This window comes from Mixophyes fleayi, chromosome 2 (assembly GCF_038048845.1).
Source record: "Mixophyes fleayi isolate aMixFle1 chromosome 2, aMixFle1.hap1, whole genome shotgun sequence".
NCBI lineage: Eukaryota > Metazoa > Chordata > Amphibia > Anura > Limnodynastidae > Mixophyes > Mixophyes fleayi.
The window spans coordinates 332,100,315-332,123,156 of record NC_134403.1 but is presented as its reverse complement, the minus strand read 5'-3'; the positions used below and the strand labels follow the sequence as shown (position 1 = coordinate 332,123,156).

Genomic DNA, 22,842 nt, shown 5'->3' with positions numbered 1-22,842 from the left:
GTTCTCAACGTATTTACTGCATTCCTAGAAGATATATAATAATGTCCATCTCAACACATTCCAAAGTGTAATTCCCAGTGTTGACTCCAAAGTAGGAAAACCCTGAGGCCTGACCTCAGCATGGGATACCTCCACCTCCCTTCATGCTGTCTCCCACTGGTATACATCGATACCTCCACCTCCCTTCATGCTGTCTCCCACTGGTATACATCGATACCTCCACCTCCCTTCATGCTGTCTCCCACTGTCTCCCACTGGCATACATCGGATACCTCCCACCTCCCTTCGGATGTCTCCCACTGGCATACATCGGATACCTCCCACCTCCCTTCATGCTGTCTCCCACTGACATACATCGGATACCTCCCACCTCCCTTCATGCTGTCTCCCACTGACATACATCGGATACCTCCCACCTCCCTTCATGCTGTCTCCCACTGACATACATCGGATACCTCCCACCTCCCTTCATGCTGTCTCCCACTGACATACATCGGATACCTCCCACCTCCCTTCATGCTGTCTCCCACTGACATACATCGGATACCTCCCACCTCCCTTCATGCTGTCTCCCACTGACATACATCGGATACCTCCCACCTCCCTTCATGCTGTCTCCCACTGACATACATCGATACCTCCCACCTCCCTTCATGCTGTCTCCCACTGGCATACATGGTATACCTCCCACCTCCCTTCATGCTGTCTCCCACTGACATACATGGGATACCTCCCTTCATGCTGTCTCCCACTGACATACATGGGATACCTCCCACCTACCTTCATGCTGTCTCCCACTGACATACATGGGATACCTCCCACCTCCCTTCATGCTGTCTCCCACTGGCATACATCGATACCTCCCACCTCCCTTCATGCTGTCTCCCACTGACATACATCGGATACCTCCCAGCTCCCTTCATGCGGTCTCCCACTGGCATACATCGGATACCTCCCACCTCCCTTCATGCTGTCTCCCACTGGCATACATCGATACCTCCCACCTCCCTTCATGCTGTCTCCCACTGACATCCATGGGATACCTCCCACCTCCCTTCATGCTGTCTCCCACTGGCATACATCGATACCTCCCACCTCCCTTCATGCTGTCTCCCACTGACATCCATGGGATACCTCCCACCTCCCTTCATGCTGTCTCCCACTGGCATACATCAATACCTTACCAAGGATGGGTAAGGCCACGAGCTTCCTTAGCAACAGAACAGCTCCCACCCCTAGCAACAGACAGACTGAGGCTTCTACAGGAGAACTTTGCTATAGAGTGCCTGTAGATGCGTTAATGCCATCACTGTTTGTAGCTTTTAAAGGTTAATTACAATTTGTCTAGTATTTATTATTGTGTATATATATATTGTGCCACCATTATCACACAGAATATGTAATTGGTCAAATCACACCCTGTCCTGCTGGAGCTTACAGTCCAAACACCCACACACAGCCACTAGGGTCCATTTGTGTCAACACCCAATTAACTTACTAGTATGATTTTGCGCTGTGGGAGGAAACCCACGCAAACACATGAAGAACATACAAGCTCCAACAGAGTTAGGGGGGGCTGGTAGGGATTGAACCTATAGACTCAGTGCTGTGAGGCAGCAATGCTAACCAGAGTGCCACTGTGCTGCCCGCATCAATAAGTCATCATCTACATAACGGAAAAAGCATATATCTATAAAACAATAGCAGCAGGAAATGAAATACAACTCACCTGCCTATAAGTGTCCTTAGATACAGGTGACCCATGGCAGCAATGGTTGGCTCCCTTCTCCATGTACCACAGACAGTGATTGGGGCACTTTCTGTGTTCATGTGCTCTCTCTGCAGCATAATTAGCAGCCATAGCTTTCTAACAAGTCTAAAGCCCTAGGATGCCCCTGGCAACTAGGAGCTACATGGAGAAGAGAGTGGCCATCGCCGCAAATGGACCAGCACTTGTAATAGTTACTGCCAGGTAATACCCCTTTCTCACCAAAATCCCGGGTCAGACACGGGATAATGAACATGGTTTCAACCCTTCACACTGCACTTTGGTCCCGGGTATATCCCGGGTGGCCGCCTTTCACATTGGACCCGTGTCTGCTCTGCATTTTCAAGTTGAGCCCCTCCATTGAGCTGCTTTTAACTGAGCTCACGTCGAATAATCCGGGAACACCTTCAGACCGCAGCGTATCCAATAACCCTGGTCGCGACCAGCGCCGTGGATCCAGGTCGTACGACCTGGGTCACCCCATTCACACGACCTGCGTTATTCCCAGGTCTGTGACTCTGTGTGAAAGGTGTATTTTAATACACCATGATTGTCAAAACATAGCAATCAGTTACATCATTAAATGGGAGACAAAGTTCTTTTTTTTTTTTTTTTTTTACATTGTTCAAAAATAAACCAGTTAAAAATGTTATGTTGATCTAAATTTTAAAACACAACACACCCTAATACGATCTATGTTACAATTAGAGATGCTCAGGCTCGGTTCCTCAAGATACGAACACACCCGAACTTAGGGGATCCGAGTCGCGCCCTCTGAATTGAAAACAAGGCAAATCGTCATCGGATCTCACGAGTTTTTAATTTCTTTTTAAGATCCAACATAGCAAGTGGTGGGAGGGAGGGCAGACCCCCATTTTTCTTTTCTGCAACTGCTGTGTGCCAATGTTTCCTAGATGTGCTAGGAACTGCCGTGTGTTTGTGTCATTGCTCTGTCGCTTAGCCTCCAGCCAGGTCACTGCACTATTTGTCAGAAAGTGTATGAAAATAATATTGTGACCTGTGAGGTGGTCAAAATTGACTGCAAATGACTTGAAATTAGTGTTACTGAGGTTAATAATAATGTAGGAACAAAGAAAGCATATTTTAGGATTTTTTCTAACCAAAAACCAAAACACGATCCAAAACCAGTTCACGGGGGTCAGAGAGCATCTCTAGTTACAATGCTGTTATGTGTACAGATGCACTCACCAGGCTTGGGGACGTCCTGGATAATGACCCCCAGCCTCTGCTTTTAGTGGCCCACACTACGTATTGAAAAGGAAGTTGCATTAATTAGCAGTGAGCTTAGGAGCCCTGATGTATTTTGGTATCAAGTAATGACAGTAATGTAGCACATATTATTTGCATAATAGTGAGAAATTTGCACCCAGTTGGGAAGTGAGTTATGCCTCTACAGAAGTATATCCATAATAGCTGCTGTATGCTAAGTTTACTGAGAATGTATTTAGCACAAAGTAAAGGTATCAGTCCTTGTATGGCTAAAAATCACTTTTTTTTTTATAGAAAAACACATCCATATCGTGACTGATATAATCCTATAATTCCCATTCTGACTGGACAGAGTGCAGGTCGTACACTGATTTTGCTCACATGAATTAACAGCGGTGCCCAAACTCAAGAGCTACAAACAGTTCATGTTTTCAGGATTTCACTAATCATGGATTAATCTATGTGGCTGTGTCAGTAATTATCCCACCTGTTTCTACAGAAAGAAATCCTGAAAACATGACCTGTTACTAACTCCTGAACGCTGGGTTTGAGCACCTTTGTCTTAACAGTTCTCACAGCATAGATCATGCACAGTTAATGAGATTAGATATCTATGCCAGTCTGGGGACAGAGTGTTGTATTTTATAACAGTGCTATAGTGTAGGTTTAATGCCAGGATATCAATTGGCGCTGCTGTAAACCGCTCAGGTTTCTGAATGTGTTTACCCACAGGCTCTCGGAGAACAGGCAATGTGCCATGCGTTAGGGTTACATACATTTGCCTGTCATACCTGCTGCCACCACTGTTAAATACCTGTTATCATGGATTTATTGATATCTATGGGAAGCATGATTTCTACCTACAGTAAAAGCACAGTATTACCTGGTGATATCCTGCATACAGCTACCTCTATAAACAGGGGCGTGGGGTATTGTTGTTGATCTTTCACCAAGCATTACACAATGATGTACCATGTAATAGCTGTGTGTTTTCGAAATGTCTAACCCAAGCCTGTTGCATAACAGCTTCCATGCGGAGAGGGTGAATGTGAGTAATGAAGTCACATCTTGCATCAATGTCTAGAGAATAACCGGCTAAATACAGAACTTTAACCACGAAATCCCTATTCCTGCCACATCTTGTAGAATCTACATAAGAACTGGACTTCTCTCCCAGAGCACCACATACTTATATGTACTTGTATAACACCTGCATTTATATTCTAATAGTAAATTCCATTAGCAGACTGGGGACTTGACTCTCTCTACTAATGACAAGCCATGAATTATAGCCAGAGCACGCCCAAGCCCGGCTAGATTAACTCATCTGTCTCTGTGATGACCCCCCCCCCCCCCCCCCTAATTGTGCTGATCATCTAGGTTGAATGGTTCCCAGGAAACGTCCTGGGCTTCTCTCCGCTCTTTTGTGACCCTCCCTCCCTCAGACATAGTGATCAGCGTAATTAGCAGAGATCAGCGACATAAATTAGCCAGTAATGCTATGCTCTATGCCAGGGAGAGACCAGGATTAGGACAACGGGTTCCCCATCTATAGGGAAGCCCCTGATCTGCTCAAGAAGTTTCCACACAGTTAAAAAAAATCCCCCCTCTCCGCAAGTAATTAAAAGTAAAATATATAAATACTTTCTACCAGCCACCTACCTCGCAGTTACAATATTACATGAACTCCTCCTCCCCTGTATACTTTTTGAAGCAGATTTTTTTTAAATTAACATTTATTTTTTTAGTCAATAAATGTTTGGGATCACAACAGCATCCAGTCACCCCTAACAGTTTAGCTACCACAGGGTAAATATAACATTTCCAACTGTGACTCCCACCCTAAGCGCCCAATACTGCCCCATTTACCCTACAACACGACGTATAACACCTGACTGCAAACAAGGCCTGTGCAGATCTAAGTCATATGTAAACTTAGACATGTATGGTATCTATGTACTTGACAGTACTGGAAGTGAAGATTTCCACCTCAAAATTTCAGCAGTCTAGTTTCTTTCTAAATACTTCTCTAGACTGTGTAGTTTGAGAATATACATGGGTATACGGAGCACCAGTATATTTTTGAGATTGTATTTTACATTTTCTTCATTGTGGATATTTTCATCATCATCACCATTTATTTATATAGCGCCACTGATTGCGCAGCGCTGTACAGAGAACTCACTCACATCGGTCCCTGCCCCACTAAAGCTTACAGTCTAAATTCCCTAACACACAGAGACAGACAGACAGCGAGACTAGGGTCAATTTTAATAGCAGACAATTAACCTACTAGTATGTTTTTGGAGTGTGGGAGGAAACCCGAGCACCCGGAGGAAACCCATGCAAACACGGGGAGAACATAGAAACTCCACACAGATAAGGCCATGGTCGGGAAATGACCCCAGCACTGTGAGGCAGAAGTGCTAACCACTTAGCCACCGTGCTGCCCATGCATTTTGCAAGTGAATATTTTCCTAAATATCTGGTACTGAAAGCATTAAAGGGACATCAAGTTTAATGTAGGTAGTGTATTCAGCTGTTTATTGGTTTGAAATCTCTGTGCACTGCCACAGTGTCTCTACAAGAACCTAGCACAGGTCTCACTAGGTGTAATCTACTCCAAGCATCCTATAGACACAAGTATCAGCTAAGCAGTGATAATACTGATATATCATGTTCTGCAACACAGTGAAAAGTGACAAGCCACTGATGGTAAGGAAGACAGACTACAACACCAACATTTACTGACATTACAAAAAGTTATATACACCTTCCTGTACATATTCATGGAAAATACAAGTGATAGTAGTGAGTAAATCAAGGAGTAATGAAACTACCCACTAAATGCTCATCATTATACAATCACCTCATACATCAATTTCAAACACCAGGCACATTTTATATTCACAATTCACAAATTATTATTCTGCCTTAATAAAGCAATATTCATTATACAATTGGAGGATGCCTCTCAAAATTGGCTCTCTTGAGATCTGTGTTTTATAACAATTTGTTTCTTCAACTCAATTCATTTGTATCAAGCAAATTGAATTTCTACTGTTAACTGAAATTTACAGCGAGTCTGAGGTACTACTAAGAAACGATCTTCACAAAACAAAAAAAAAATAAATCTGTGTTTTAATTTTAAAACAAGTATCTGCTTTAAAGTATGTTTACAAAGCCTGATTTGCAAAGAGACACTTTTAACTTATAAACCATCCACTTCATTTACAACCTTTATACCTGTGTACTAGTGAAAGCTATAATCCTACACACTACTACTACTGCATACCTACCAACACGGGAGTCCTTTAAAGCGGGACAGTCTATGGAAGTGGGCGTGTCTGCATCATGGGGGCGTGGCTACACCGCCTGGCGAGTGCTTAGCGCTCTGCTAGCACTAGGCTGCCCTTAACCATCTCCCCTATCCAGAAAACACCCAAAATTCTGGGCCAAGTGGGGCAGAGCCCACAAATAAGGACTGTCCCCCCTAAATTAGGACAGTTGGGAGGTACACTACTGCATGCTTGCTGAATAAATACAATATCACAGTGGCTAAAACCAAACCACAGACATACTTACCAAAAGCAGAGCTTCCAGCTGGTTTATATAGATCTCCTCACTTGCCAGGACCCCGGAGAGAACAAGTTTTCTCATTAACAGCCCTTTATCAGACTCACTTTCTCCCTGTTAACAAGAAAAACACGGTATTTAGATTTAAATGAGAAATATTTATTAATGATCCATCATAAAATGTCACAGTAAAGTGGTATTGATTAGATGAGAAAAGACCATCGGTGCTTATGGCACAGTACGACGCAGAATAGGAGACAACTAATTTATTTAGAAACTACATGATACATTTAGATTTTGTAGTATGTATTTTACTACAAAAAGAAATTCCTGTAAGTTTGAGAAACATACTGATAAAATGCAAAGAGCATTTTATCAGTATATCTCTCCTCCGGCTGGAGATCAATCCAGCCAGCGTCCATGGACAACACTGTACATGAAGACAGGCTTCCCAGCACTATAAGGGGTTTATATCTAACTTTATTCCTGAAGCCAGAACATCGCACAAAGCTACCTTGTGTATGTTATATGCAGAATGCAGTTTCTCCATAAGCTGCCCTGTGGCACATGCCTGCCCCTGACAGCAGTCCAGTGTGCCCACTTTATCTGGAAGACTGATCCTACAAGAACTGGACCCCATTATACAGTACGTGTCACTCAATCAGTCTGAGACGCGTACAAATAACAGCTAGGTAAGTAGAAATAGTATATTAGCTTGAAGCAGTATTTGTAATATTGTATATGAAAGTTACGGGTACATTTGACCAAATTAAATATCTGAATTATTAGGCGTTTTTCACATTCTATTCAAAATTGCTCTACGAGTTATTCAAGTAATCCTGAGAGGTGCAACAATCTTCATTTTCCCATTGCACTAGAATTCCTATCTTACTACAGGTCTGTTTTATAGCCACTTATAGACTGAAATAGGACAGCAGTCAGGGGATAAGGCAGAGAAAGAACTATATTAAACATCTGCCTCCACTTTCATTACTCTAGATATTCCCACTTGATCTTTGATGTAAAAAAAAAAATGCAAAAAAAAAGCAAGAGGGGAAAAAACATTTAATTTGCTGCAATCAAATTACAAAGGTTTCAGGTTTTTCATGGTAACAGCCTAGTAGGTACCTTCCATTCTGTGCAAAAATCCTGATTCCAACAACTGTGTAAAATTGTTAATTTCAAGGCTATTTATTTTGGCTAAAATAAGAAGTAGATAACAGAAGATGAATTCTGGCAGCCTTACATTAGCCAGTCTTTCCAGAACACTTTATAATACATAAATGATGGTATATTTAAGGTGATAACGGAAGCCATACCTTGCTATACAAAACAAACAGGGCAACAAGAGAAGAGTCCGCCCAGATAAAACAGATTCCCTGCTAAGAGTAACTGAATACAAATCAGAGCTATATTTATATATTTATATCAAATGTGTCCCATTCAAGTGGATTGATCTATACAGTTTCTGACTTTATCTTATATATGGGAACTGATTATTTTAGTCTGGGCGAACTCAAGCAATTAGCCTTCTATAAATAGTATTAGTAAGATTCACATATATGGGTGCAACACATATCAGAAAGGAAGATATTACATAAAGCTGTGATCATGGCAGATCGTTCTTATTAATAGAAATATCAGAATTTATATAAATATCCTTATACTGGCAGGTGTATTGGATGATGGTGTGGTTTGAGCAGGTCTGGTCATACTGGAGTGATTGGCCAATGACTGCATTTTCTACCAGCGCAGATAAGGTGCCGATTGCCGTTGATTTGTGGCTGCGGGATCTGTGTGTCTGGACTGCTCACGTCTACTGAAGGACCCTGAAGCCAGCATGTCAGTGTGAAACGACAGATCGCATAGCAAGGATTAATATCATGTCTAACACCTGTCATTATATTGGAAGCCCTACATATATAGTTAGTAAAACTGCAGGATAACTTTTAATAGTGAATTATCATATATTTTTCACTTTAGCGATTCTGCATGTGCACAGCTATTACACACTACAGGTGGGGTATCTGTGACCAAGACTATCTGAACAGATCATGCATAGTAAATGGAGAGAAAAGACTTCAGTGAATGGACCATTGGCAGGAACATGTTTATGAATAAACTGTAATCACCACCCTACTGAAGGTTCAACATGGAAGAGATGACGATCATTACCTAGGTAGCCTGTGATAAGGTATAATTTACAGTGAAGATAATCCCTTACAAGAAGCAGGTGGAAAATTAGCCCATCAGATACAGTAAGACGTGCCCTGATATCCAACGCTAAAATAGGTGCCAATACTTTAAAATACTTTCCAGGGACACAGCTGAGCCACTTCATGTATGTAGCTTACACGCAATACAATCACCAAAGTCATCATTGCATTTTATTGTGCAGCTGATTAGTACTGAAAAAAAAAAAATGGGACAATCTCAGGAAGAACATTTTCCACAGAAATTTTTTTAAAGCATGAGATTGTCCCTAATTTTTAGGGACAGTTTGCAGAATTGTGCTCAAGGGATTGTGGTGGGATTGAGAGTGGCTACCTACCGAACATACGGAGAAGCCTTTACATGACTTGATTAGTGTGTTGCGGGATGATGACAAATGCTTATAGTCAAAAAGTAGGACAGAAACAAGTAACCTGGTCAAAACATATTATTACCCAAACTGTTCCTAAATTTCACCCTTAGGCCTAAGTCGTCCATCCAGTTACGTCTGGATTGCTCCACAATAACTCACTGGCAAACTAAACAAGGAAATTTACTGTACACAGACAGTTTACAACATGGATGCCAAGCGAGATTCAAATAACCGCAGCATAAACAACCACGCCAGCAAGACAGGGCATTACTTTGTTTATTAATGAAACAGGAACTCACTTTAAATTATTATGTACAGTTCTGAAAACCATATATTGTCCCCGTACCTTACACATGACGCAATCAAATAAAAGAGCACAAGGAATGTTCCAGAAATAACTGGAGAGGATTATGGTGGTCACACATCCATCCATGGTTTAGTGTCCAAACTGACAAGTACATCTCTGTCCAATCACATCAATATATTCTATATGAAGAAATACGTATTAACATCATTTTGAACCCAACCATTTCTCTTCAGATTTCTAGTCAACAAACAAATGATTATATATAAGTGGTTGTCTAATTTCCAAGGTAAGGAATATGATTCGATATTCAGTGTCATGAATTATATGAAAATACATTCTTATTACCAAATGGGAGATAATATATAAAGTAGGAAAGTGGGGTCTATGCCGGCTGTCGGACCACAAACAGGCGTAAAGCATGAACAACAAGTCCGATAAGGATGAGCTTGCTTTCAATGTGATTGCCATTAGGCATGTTTTGGGGCCGCAAGCACTGCAATAATCGACCAGCTGTCTAAAATGGACTGCAATATTTATTGCACTGTGTGTGGTCAGCTTGAAGGTCTAAGTCAGTGTTGGCTAGCCTGTGACACTCCAGGTGTTTGTGAAACTACATGTCCCAGCATGCTTTGCCAATATATAGCAGCTTATTGCTGGACGGGTATGCTGGGACTTGTAGTTTCACAACACCTGGAGTGTCACAGGTTAGCCAACACTGGTCTAAGCAGCAGTCGCTGCAATGTGGTTATCTATTCCTTGGGAAAAAGCTATGCTACTGAAAGTAAAAGGAACAGCATGACATCTATTGTGAGAGGAGAATATTCCAATTGGTAGATAAAGTCTTCCTGCTATTTATAAGAGATGTCTGGTTTGAAGAACACCAAGTTCAGGGTAAAAATGACTAGATCATAGAGAAAACACAGCAATGTATTAGATCCAGGATAACTAATCAGCAGTACCCTCCCAGTTACTTATTAATGGTCCACTTTCAAGTTTGTTAAATTAGTGCTTAATGTATTAAACAGTGAAACAACTGTACTGTGAAGTTAAAGTGAAGCCTTCAGCTGAGGGTAATTAATTAAAATATTGTGTTATAGTTGACAACACGAGCCCTGAAGAGTTAAATTATTATCACTGCCAGCCAATCGTAGTTAGAAGGGGGAGGGGCTGATAAAGAGATAAATCACACTGCGTGGGTGGGCTGGCTCTCTCTTGGTTCCTGGTCTGCGGATACCCCCCTCCCGCCCTGAACAGTTGTATTTATGTTCCTGTTTAATTCTTTTTCTTATGACAAGGTGCAGTTGGGTAGGAGAGCGGTGCAGTCAGTGACTAATCGAAGGTGCTACCGTTTAATGGCCGCGCGTTGCTGACCCTTTCGCAGCAACCCGACTCTTGGTCCTCTTGGGCGGAGGGTCCCTTGGCGCACCTTGAGCGGGCGCATTATTGTGAGTCCAGAGGGGGGCAGTAGCGATGACGCCAAGTTTAGCTCCGGCCAATTTAAAGACTTGGGATTCGTAAAGTCTTGGAACAGTGGTAAGTGAGGTTTACAACTGTATTGGTTTCAAGATTAGTTGTTAGCTGACTGCGTTGCTCTCGCCGCCATGACAGTTCAAAAATGTCATTAATAAACTGCGACCACTTTACCAAATATACATACTGTGTCCGTGTGGTTATTTTATTTAAGTATAGTGAAGAATTTAACAAGGAAGGTAATAAAGTTGTGTCAAGGTATTAACACTGAGCATTTTAAAATATTTTAGTTTGTTGTCATGCATCTGATTAAGTTCAAATGTGTTGGAAAAACATATTTCCAGAGCAAGAAATGCCGGTCAATATATAAACATATGCAAGGAATGTTTGACAAGTGGACCATGAGCTGTAAAATAATAATATAGATAAAACCCCCTCTGTATCATTTCTGAGTGTCTGTAGTTGTGTACTGCTATATTGTACAGAGTTGTGGGATAACATCCAATCACTTTCTCCGTAATGATGCATAATCCACATTATAGTAATCCATATTAAACAAATCTAGAGTATGCTGCTGTCCATTCAAGCTGAAACAAACCTGCACATCAGCCAATAAAGACATTAATGGAGGAACTAATACCTCCTACATTCAAACAGTTATTACTTCAATAATATTGTTACCGATATGTATGTCCAGCAAGAGATGTACCTAGAACAAATGACGACCACACACTAGAGACCAGCAATGTCAAACACATTTCTGTGACTATGGCAGCAAGAAACGACATGGCATTTAATTACTGCACATATGTCTCTTATTGAATTCAATTGTAGAGATGGAGCAAGTTTAATTGAAAGAAGTGTCATGACAACACACATGACAGCATGAAGTAAATGCTCAACACTTCATCACTGTACTGCAGGTCATTAATCATGAGAGATAGGGAGGAGGAGTACAGAACAACTGCAGTGTGCATGGGACCCCATCGTAGGTTCAAGGGGCTGTTTATTAAAAATATATTTGTCTGGGGTAGTTCGGCACGCACCATTTGTCTCCACATATATCTCAAGAAAAATTATATATATATATATATATATATATATATATATATATATATATATATATATACACACACACACACACACATTATATATATATATATATATATATATATATATATATATATATATATATATACACACACATACACACACACATCACACACATATATATATATATATATATATATATATATATATATATATACATACACACACATCTTCATCAGCTATTTATATAGCGCTAATTCTGCAGCACTGTACAGAGAACTCACTCACATCAGTCCTTGCCCAATAGGAGCTTACAATCTAAATTCCTTAACATACAGACAGAGAGAGACTAGGGTCATTTGATAGCAGCCAATTAACCTACTAGTATGTTTTTGGAATACACACATTATATATATATATATATATATATATATATATATATATATATATATATATATATATATATATATATATATATAATATTCACATACATACACATATCAGAAAACAGATAATACAATTTACAATGTAGGGTAACAGAACCCTTTAATCACATATTTTGCCTGATTCATTAAGGAAAGTACAGGGGAAAAAACTTTAAAGCTTGGCGAAACCATGTTGCATTGGAGGGGAGGTAAATGTGAGGACAGATTTATAATTGGGGTAGAAGATGTCCTAGATCAACTTTAAATGTCAGTGTACAAATAAGCTATCACGTATTTGTGAGCTGCATGAAACAGACAGACAGTGTATATCTTATGTTCAAAATAATAAACTCATTTGCACCCCTTGCATTGTAACATGGTTTTTGTCCAGGGGAAAAGTTACTCTTTTCTTTGCTTTACTTTTCTTAATGAATCAGGCCCAATATGTTCTGTTCATTCTGCTTTTAGGCCATCTAGGCAATGATTGCACACATAGCTGTAAACTGGAGAATACAATCAGCTTCTCCATTACTGGGACACCACTGTCAGACATCCAGTAAAGGTAAGGGTGTGATAAAAGACGTGCTGTCTGTTACAGTCACTCCAGAACAAGGAAGCAGCCATCAGTAGCCGCAGGAAACCAATCCCCACCCAAGTCTTGTCTCACCATGTTCACTAACAGCATTTCATATAATACAAATCACATGGTGCTGCTTAGGGGAGGGGGAGAAGCATCACTCAAACCTAACTACTTAAAGTACATGCTGTTAGGACAAGCTGTTCTTAGAAACGATATTTTATATGTACAAATGATAGAAGCTCCCAATAGAATAACCTAAGAACTCTGTCCCTAACAGGATAAAGTGGAGGAATTGATATAATGTAATAAGACAGTGCTGTGATCGTCTGTGCTACTAATTCAATTGTAAGGACACGTGACACGTACTCCCAGCACAGACCGAGAAATATTTCCATATGCTTTGCATGCATGGGCTGTGTAAAGGTACAGCCTGAGAGGCTGATGGGTTATAACTCCAGACTGCTGGTCTATGTGTTACTATTGGAAAGCAGAAAACAAAAAAAGATAAAGGCTTTGTGGATTCAGCTCTCGTCTGTTCCGAGTTGCTTGGCATCTAAAAGAAAGGTTTTTATTTTGTCTTAGCCATCATCTATCATAGCAGGTTGAACATATCCAATTAGAATGTTGTGTAACTCCATGGTCAGAATTAGCTAGAACATGCCACTGAAGTGGGTTGTGGGCATCCTGTGTCATGTACAGTCACAGTGACCAGATCATTTTCTGCACAGTTCCTGTGTTGACCTCCAGTTGTCAATACTTACCATTCTCCTCTCCCAGCATCGTTCATGCTATTCCCAGAAACACAAGCCACAAACCCAGCTAGGACACAGACAGGCATCTAGTTAGCTAAATATACTTGTGGTTGGAATAAATTGATAGAACATCAGCTGTATTTTCTAATGCGTGTATCAAATCTGACATCATTCACTGTGCTGTAGAGGCATTAGGCTGTATGAGCAACACAGACATTAGATAGATCAGCCTTTCTTTTTCTCATAGCTTTGAAAATATAGAGGTTAAAAAAAATATACAATAAAACAACCTGTTGCCTTCAGTATATAAATCTTGTGTATAAGGATGGTATGGATACACCATGATATTAAATTGTATCTCCATCTCTACAGGCACACTCAGAATTACCTGGGGTTTTGTGCCCATGTGACAGTGGGTTTTTATACGCATGACAGGGGCAATTTATGTTAATCCACACAGAAGGATGAACTGGCAGCAGCATGTATTACCAGCTAATTTCAACATGTTGTCGGCGTCTGAGTCAATCGCTAAAAATCATGGACAACGCTTCCTCCAGTAGTATGTTCACAAGACACTGTTCTTGTGCCACTACACCGGCTGAGAAATTGTAGTGAGACAGTGAAAGTATAAATTAGAATGGCTATTTATGTATGAGTTACAGATGTCAAAATCCAATATAGTCACCAAAAAATGACATTAAATAACAGGACTCATTTTATGAAGGGTTGGTGCTGGCCTGTAGGCAATATATAGGAACACCTGATGGCACATTACCATGAGTAATAAGTTAATACCATAAGGGCAGTATTTTTATACCGAGATGCTGATCATGCCGAGATGCTATTTGCTAAATTAATACATGAAGTCACACCTGTGTGGAAGCCCTTACTTTCGATATGCTTGGTGTTCCTCATTTATTTAGGTGTTTCTGTGCACTACCTGTTACTTTACCCAACATGTTTAGTGGCCGCTGAAAACTTGCAGCGCTAAAATATTCTCAGACTTGAAACTTATGGTGAATTTTGAAGCTATTTTATAGGATGATAAATATGATGCGTCAATGATCTAATGCGCTGTTCGCCCTCAACACAGTAATGTGTCTGTGTGGGCAGATTGAGGATAATCTCATAAACCACAGCACAGGTGTATTAAATGTTCTTTACATGTGCAGTGATTGGGAATTACACTGATCCCTCGCTGCTCCTTTCAAGTTATGTTTTAGCATCAGAAAATCACTGTTAACGACACAAAAACCCCAGCTGGATGAAATCTAAATATGTCTAACTAAACTAGACAAATGCTGAATATCACCCCTCTCTCTTGCACAATTTAATCATGGGACTGCCCACAGAAACCAATGTATTATTACAGAGATCAAAGTCTCAATTTGAAATCAAATGAAAGGCAAATCAGACCATTGGCGATATGTTCATTTCCAAGGATAGTGGATGAATTGAGAACATTCTAAAGAGGTCTTTTAATAGTCGGGGGAGTGGGGGGGATCTTTGTATGGCAACATGTTTGCCTTGTAGTCACGTAGACATCACCAGATGTAGTATAATGAAAGGGGTGTTGCATTCAGAGCACAATCATCCATAGCAACTGGTTCATGTAAGTCTATAATTTTCTGACCACACCCCTTATTCAAATGAACTTTATGCAAAACAAAATTCCAAGCTGTACTGCCAAAAAGAGCTTTATTTTTAGCACTTCGTTGTTGAATTTGAATTGCATGCAGAAATATTAAAATCAATGGCTCATAAAAGGGGCTGACAGAAGCCAAAATTACTGGTAGTCTCACCAACATCCCAAAAAACTGAAAGCGAACAAGGGTTTGGCGTGGACAAGAAGCGAGGATTGGAGAATGAAAGAGTGTAGTGTTCAGTGCAGCTACACTGTGGCTTGTACCTGTCCTACACAAGTGGAAAGTTTGGAGGACGCCAGATGTACAGAGGAAAGTGAAGAGTTTGTAACAGAACTGCCATTGTTTTGGGAAGAAACTGAAGTCTTGGCAGCTCTATGGGAACATTAAGGAGGGAGACACTATTTTCTACACAAAGCTGCAAAGTTTGGCAGTGCAGTGTGAATGTAAGGCAGGTTGTGCACTGTCAGTGTTACCTACGACTGATCTGTGTACAAAGCAGCGTTTAGTGGGGCACCGAGGACATATGATGCACAATGCCCACCCAATTCATTGCCATTAGTAAGAAGTACACAGAGGTGTTTAACATTCATTGCACTACAAGCCATTGTAGCCAATCACAATCCTGAGGGGAGGAAATTACTTTCACTACTGTAGCAAGGAAACAGATCGACTATCACATATAAATACAACGAGAAGCCTGGCTTATTGTGCGGCATCTACAGGAAATATAAAATATGCCTTAATACAAGCATCTTCATCACAAAATAAAAACAACTAGTAATACCGCTTTCATACTGCCGCCTCGGCAATATCCCGGGTTTTTCAAGCCGGGTTTTTGCCGGGGCTCGGAGCGTCCCAGCTAAGAAACACCATTCATACTGCACCTCGGACCCGGGAATTTCCCAGGTTGACCCCATTCATACTGCACAAGTCTGTGCCCTGGCAATTTGTGGGAGTCATCACCAGAGCAGTTTTCATTGGCTGAAAAATGGTGATGTCATTGAGAGCAGCTCACGCACCTCTTCCTCCATCCAGTGTGTCATAATTGCTGTTAATACACACTTTTTCAGTGAAAATAAAGCAATTTTCTCCAACAAACTCCGATTCTGCTTCAGCTTGATCTGCACTCCACCATCCACCATTTCTCCTAAACTTCTTCTCGAATCTTCCACGTGCTCCCACCGATGACATCATCCTCCAGAGACAGGCAGACAGTCAATCAGCTTGTTTTCTGTGCAACTCGGGTTGAAAAACCCGAGTTGCACCATTCATAGTGCAGGCAACCCGGGTCCGACCCGGGAATTACCCCTCGATAAATCCCGGGTTGAAGACCCGGGTTTTTAGACCCGGGATTTTTGACTTGTACCATTCATACTGCACCAAGACCCGGGTCGTTTGAGCTCGCCCCGGCAAAAACCCGGGATTTTGGTGCAGTATGAATGGGGTATAATATATAGCAAAATAATGCAATATTGAATTTGGTAGTTTAATATCTCAGCCTTTGTCATTAACTCCTATACCCATCACTTAGCTGTTTGACCAGGCATTTTTGACCTAAAAAGCAGCTATACTGCGAGACTACCGCTCCAGCAGGGCAGACAGGTCCATCCGAGCACATGTTATTCATCAGAATAAAAGGGGCCAAAATCTGAGATCCAATCAAGATCTGGCTATTCTATGCTCAATCCCAACACGGACCATAAGTGCGAAATTAAAAAATTACCACATTGCAAATTTGATGATGTTGCCGTTATATATCCAATATTCTTTTTCCATGTTGTGCTTGTTGCACTTTAAAAAGACCCAGTCACAAGGTCATGCCAACATGATTAGATTGTAAGCTCCGATGGTACAAGGACTGATGTCCTCTGTACAGCTCTGAATAATATGATTGGTGTTAAACATTAAGAACAACATAAGGGAACATTAGATAGCCTGCTGTCCTAGGTCCAGGACTTACCATAAGACTGCTTCTTACGGAGCCAGCCTTCCCTCCCTAGACTTCATATAAATATAGTAGGAACATGAAAAGTAAATGGAATCATGGGAACTGCGCATGAATGCAGCACTAATAAGGACCAAGCAGCATTTGATTCCTATCAGCAACAAAGTCTCCTATGTCTTAGTTTAATTCAATTTCCTCAGTAAAAGCCATCAGAATTCTACTCGCATGTGAAATAGAAATATATATATATTTAAATAGAAATAGATTTTAAAAGACATCAGCATTGTAATATGTCGTTTAAACAAACTATAACTGAATAGTACATTTTTGATCTATTTGAAAAAAAGATTTAATTGTAATTAATCAAATTAAAATAAATTGACAGCTTACAGAGCTGTGAACTGTTGTACAATATATAATGATTGTCTGAGATGTCCTTACAACCTATTCTACAGTACTCTGATATTTACTACATCCTCAATCTGGAAACATAATGCAACATTTTTAGCTCAAGACACCTAAATGCCCAATTAACGGTGTGGAGATAGAGGCGGTAGAAAGTAGCTGTACCGTCAAGCTACATGGTGCTTTGTATGGACAAGGGGTAACGTGTGACAGAAGGAAACGTGCTGTCAGGGTCCCAAGAGGACTACACTATAGTATGTTACCACTAATGGAAATAAAGGTGTAAATATAGGATATGTCCAGTATCCATCATATTAAGGGGATGATGACTTCAAGGCATATTGCCTATATAGAAAGAATGGGGGACATTTATCAAACCTGGAAGATAGAAAAATGGTTACATACAGCAACCAATCACATTCTGTCATTTTCAAAGTATGTTGTAGAAAATGAAAGCAATCAACTAGGTGGGTGTAGAATAGGCCTATTCATTCCCAAATAGAGTTGGAGAAACACTGTATAAGCTACTATGATGTAACCGCCACTAACTCATTACCATCACTTGCCATACACTGGTGACCTGGGAGTTCAGCCCGACCATTGGGTAGGTTTGGCCACATGTGTTCAAAGACGGTTATCGCCAAACCTGAAATACCTGACGGAGGCCATCGTACGATCGCATTTACCATCCGTTCCATTAGACCAGGGTTGTCCAACCCGCGGCCCAGCGCGCCTGTAAATGTGGCCCAGAAGGAGTTTGGGTTGTGACAAGGGGGCAGCACTGTTAATGGGAAAAAAAATCCTGGAAAAAAAAGAAAAGAAAATACTTACCTTGCACTCACGTCAGCTGGTACTCCGGCTCCCTCCCTTGTCTCCTCCTCCGTGCGGTGCTCGCAGTGAATGTCGGGCGTGATGCCCAACATCCATTGCGGAGCGCAGCGCAGAGGAGTCACCCGCGCGAGAAGAACAATCAGCAGCACAGAATTGGAGAAAAGAAGAGGACAGGAGAACAAGCCGATTATAAGGTAAGTTAAGGGGGATTTTTTTTATTATTTCAAGGGACGCTGACCAGTGAATAAAAGTCACCTGGTCCTGGAGCATCATGGACCTTATCTCCCTGCTACATACTTCTACTTGTATTACTAATGGGGCATTATATATTATTCTCTTTGGCCCATTATAAGTTGTTATCCCTTAACTAACATAGTGGTGTAATTAGCAAAACAGGTCACAATTTGGGGTCACAGTGATGTATATGTCAGGTACCGCAGGCCTGGTCAGGGCACCCTGATATACAATGCCCGGCTTAAATGCACTTTATTGATATTGCATCGAAACAATACAAAAAGTGATTATAGTATAATAACTAGAGAGGATTTTTTGAACAGGGCGATTGAAAGGTAAGTATAGGGGATTTGAAAAAAAAGTGATATATATATATATATATATATATATATATATATATATATATATGTTAACTATGTTTTCCATGGTTTTTTGGATGATCAGCTATCGTTATTGTATCTTATGTGCGGCCCAAACCAACTCGTCGTCTTCCAATGTGGCCCGGGGAAGCTAAAAGGTTGGACACCCCTGCATTAGACATTCTCTTTAGATGTAGATGTGAAGCCTTTTTGCAGTAATAAGCACTGATGCGACAACTTGCAGCCAATTCTGCATTTTTAGAATTAATTGACCACCAATTGCTGCATATCTGGGCGTACCTTAATACCTTAGTTCTGAGAGGAGATAAATTGACCAGAAACTGGAAGTCACATAGTGTGAACAGGAAGTACTCGGAGAACAGAAAACACCACACTAAACAGCACTCAGACATTGTCCTAGCAACCTGTGGTCCATGTCCTTCCCCCCCCTTAATTATGTCAGTCCATTCATTTTTTATTTTTTTTAAACTCATGGCAGTATTGCAATCCTAATTTTCCATTAGAATGCCACAGTTTCTAAATGTTTAATAGATTTTAGAGATTGGGGTCTTTTCATCTTTCATTTTAATTAGTAAGATAATGATAATAATAAAATAATTGAGTAAAATATTATGCGTTTGTGCAAAACTTGGCATACGTTAATTGAATTATCCAAGCGCAGTTATTTTTGGGACACTAAAACCCAATAGAAAATGGTACTCTTCAAAAAATGTATAAAACAGTATTTGAGTACATAGGTTCACGCTGTGATGGCATAGAGCAGGCCTGTCCAACCTGCGGCCCTCCAGGTTTTGTGAAACTACAAGTCCCAGCATGCCCTTCCAGCTATCAACTGGTTGTCTACCGGCAAAGCATGCTGGGGCTTGTAGTTTCACAACACCTGGAGGGCCGCAGGTTGGACAGGCCTGGCATAGAGTATATTTGAGCACCTTCATCCAGACTACTTAACAAAAGTACACAGCCAAAGTTCAGTCAGTAATAGCAGGTGCACTATTGTCAATCTTAGCACAAGTGACAGGATAGCCAGTTCCTTACATCTGTGTGTGCAAATACAATATTTGAAAATGATTATAGGTTTATAGAAAGAACAGCGCCCCACACAGATGCAGGAACAAGGAGCATTGTCGCCTCAGAACACAATTCTGTATTTCTCTACATGTAAAGATTAACAAAACAAAGCCATTGCTCTAGCTGTCCTATTATTTACTTCCAAATCCCATGTTGATCTCATTCACGTGAGATCTTCACATTACCTCACATGGTGGCCGTACACTATTAGAACGGGTGTGTCTGACACCATTATGGGTGGAGCATGAAAATGGCAAAAGAGAGAAAGACACCTCCCTCTATACAGGCTTATGAGGGTTGGCATACGTCTACGTATAACTAACACTTTGCAGGTAAACAGAGACACGGGTCCTGCCACTATGTGCAGAGACAGCTGTACGTAGGAGATAACACAAGTTATTTCTCTTTCAGAAATCCTCATTTGACTTTTTGACAGAATCCGTTTTACACAAGACTGATTTGTAGCTGCAGTATTAGGCAATCAGCTGGGGAACCACATCTCACCAGCTCCTAGTCATAAATCAAAATACAAATCTTTCAAAGATAATCAGGAATAAGGCTGATTGCCCACTTGTGTTGTGCTTAATGCCAATCAGGCTTGACGTGCGGTGGTTAACGAGTGCTTGGATGTGGCCAGGCCATTGACCCCAATGTCATCATTTGTAATAAACACAAGTAAATGGAGCAGGCCGCAACACAGCGACTATAGGTTAAATTTCCATACCCATTTACACGCTTTTACTAGTGTTACAAAATGCTACTGAAAGTGAGATGTATTTTGATGGTGGAGGACAAGAGGCCTAAGAGCAAGAGAACTGAGCTGGTAGACAAAGGGACAGAACATTCTACAAGTACAGCCACTGTGTGCCACAGGTTACTAACCAGCACAGTTCTCTTTAATGTACTAATCTTGGCATCATACACGGACTCCACCCTTCTTGTGGAGATTATATGATCTAATCACACTCTGCGTGGCTGCAGGACCAGGTTATAGCATGTCAGCCTGCTTCTTACATGGCTATGGCTGAGATCTACTGTAAGAAAGGTGTGTCTGGTTACACTGTCCAAAGTGTCACTTCACCGTGACAAATATACTAAACAAACCATTAGACTTGCTAAAACAAAGAGCAGGTGTGGTACAGCATTTGTTTATGTACACTGCCTTCCAACCAGCTTTTGTAGAATAAAAACACAATCCTTCTAATGAATACTACAACAGTCTTTACCACCAAAAGCACATAACGTAAATCAACAATAAGACCCACATTCGGCGTACACCTGCAGTGAAACTATAATGGTACATCACATACACTGGTATTCCCACCTAAATGATTACAGGCTTCCATATGACTAAATCAATGTGTACTACAGGAACAAGGTTTGTGACCACACATGCTACAGACAGGTGTACAGACTGTCAGTCCTTGTTTCACTTACATTGCTCACTCCTAGCTGAATCATGTCGTGCTTGTTATACTGCTCACAAAAACTTGCAATTATCATGATTCGAAAAACAATTGTGGTGTCAAATCAGAATTCTTTAAGCTGGTAAACTGTGCAAATTATAAGAACATAGAATTATTCTAAGCACATTATCTTTAGACACATCGACATTACTCTTCAAAGACACTGTGCTTACGGAATGACGCTTTACAGGCCCAACTGAAGCTACATGATTAACCCTATTATCTTGACTTTTGCAGTTATTAAATCAGTCTTCAAATAAAAATACAAACAAACAAACATGTTTTAAGACTATCAGTACTGAATTAATTTTGATCACTTGCCCAGTTCTTTCTTGGTGTTTTCTGTTTGTTTTTAAACCAAGTACTTATTCCAGACTATCACCAGCTTTTCTGCAAACCCCAAGGACACATTTTATAGTCACTGCCCTACAATATTCCTTGGCTTACAATGTCCAGGGAAGATCCTACATCAGTAGCTGCATCGTGCTCCAGGTGAGGCTGATCTAGAACCTACCTTAGTGGGATCCGGGAAAGTTGTGTGGGCATCAGGACTGGTAGGAGTCTGACATTCCGCATCTTCTAAATAAAAGATGTCCTCATCCTCCAGTATTCGGTCAAGAAAGCTAATGGCCTCCTCTTCCTCCTCCATTCCTGGTACGGCAGTTGGCGGATTGTTCTCCATAAAGTTCTATACCCAAATTCACCAAGCCAATAGGACATGTAGGTACATGTCATGCTTGTTGGCTGCACATTTTCCTCAACAAACCTAAACCTGTGAGGACCATGCAAAGTATTTCCCCACAACCAAACTGCCAAGGCCCTTCTGAAAGCTAAAGTGGACTATTCGCCCATCATCTCTCCTCTGTGCTTCTAGTCTCCCACTGCTGTTGAAATTTCACTTCTACACTCAGCAAGATGAAAGGAGGGGGAGACGGGGAATTTCTGCCACTTCCTCAAACCCTCTTCCTTTTTTTAAATCCTCCTTCGCCTCCTTTAGTTAACCCTACACAGCAGCAGCACTGCTTTTACACTGTCTGTGCACAAAGTGCAGGCCCTTCTGGAGAGATCGGTCTGTCTTCCCCATTGAACTTTCCCTGCTGTGTTTGAACTGGCTTCTCAGCACAC

At 40.9% G+C, this 22,842-nt stretch overlaps 1 protein-coding gene across 8 annotated transcripts in view; it reads right to left on the bottom strand.

Moving 5' to 3' along the window:
- The window catches only part of ABR (ABR activator of RhoGEF and GTPase), a 235,276-nt gene that overhangs the window by 98,506 nt on the left and 113,928 nt on the right, over nucleotides 1-22,842 (bottom strand). For 6 of the 8 annotated variants that reach the window (XM_075196900.1, XM_075196901.1, XM_075196902.1 and 3 more), the window contains one exon: nucleotides 6,584-6,688. In XM_075196900.1, coding sequence (XP_075053001.1) covers nucleotides 6,584-6,688 — 105 coding nt within the window. Of the gene's footprint in view, nucleotides 1-6,583; nucleotides 6,689-22,231; nucleotides 22,833-22,842 lie in introns of those variants that run through there. The other 2 variants (XM_075196905.1, XM_075196908.1) reach the window with 1 other exon arrangement.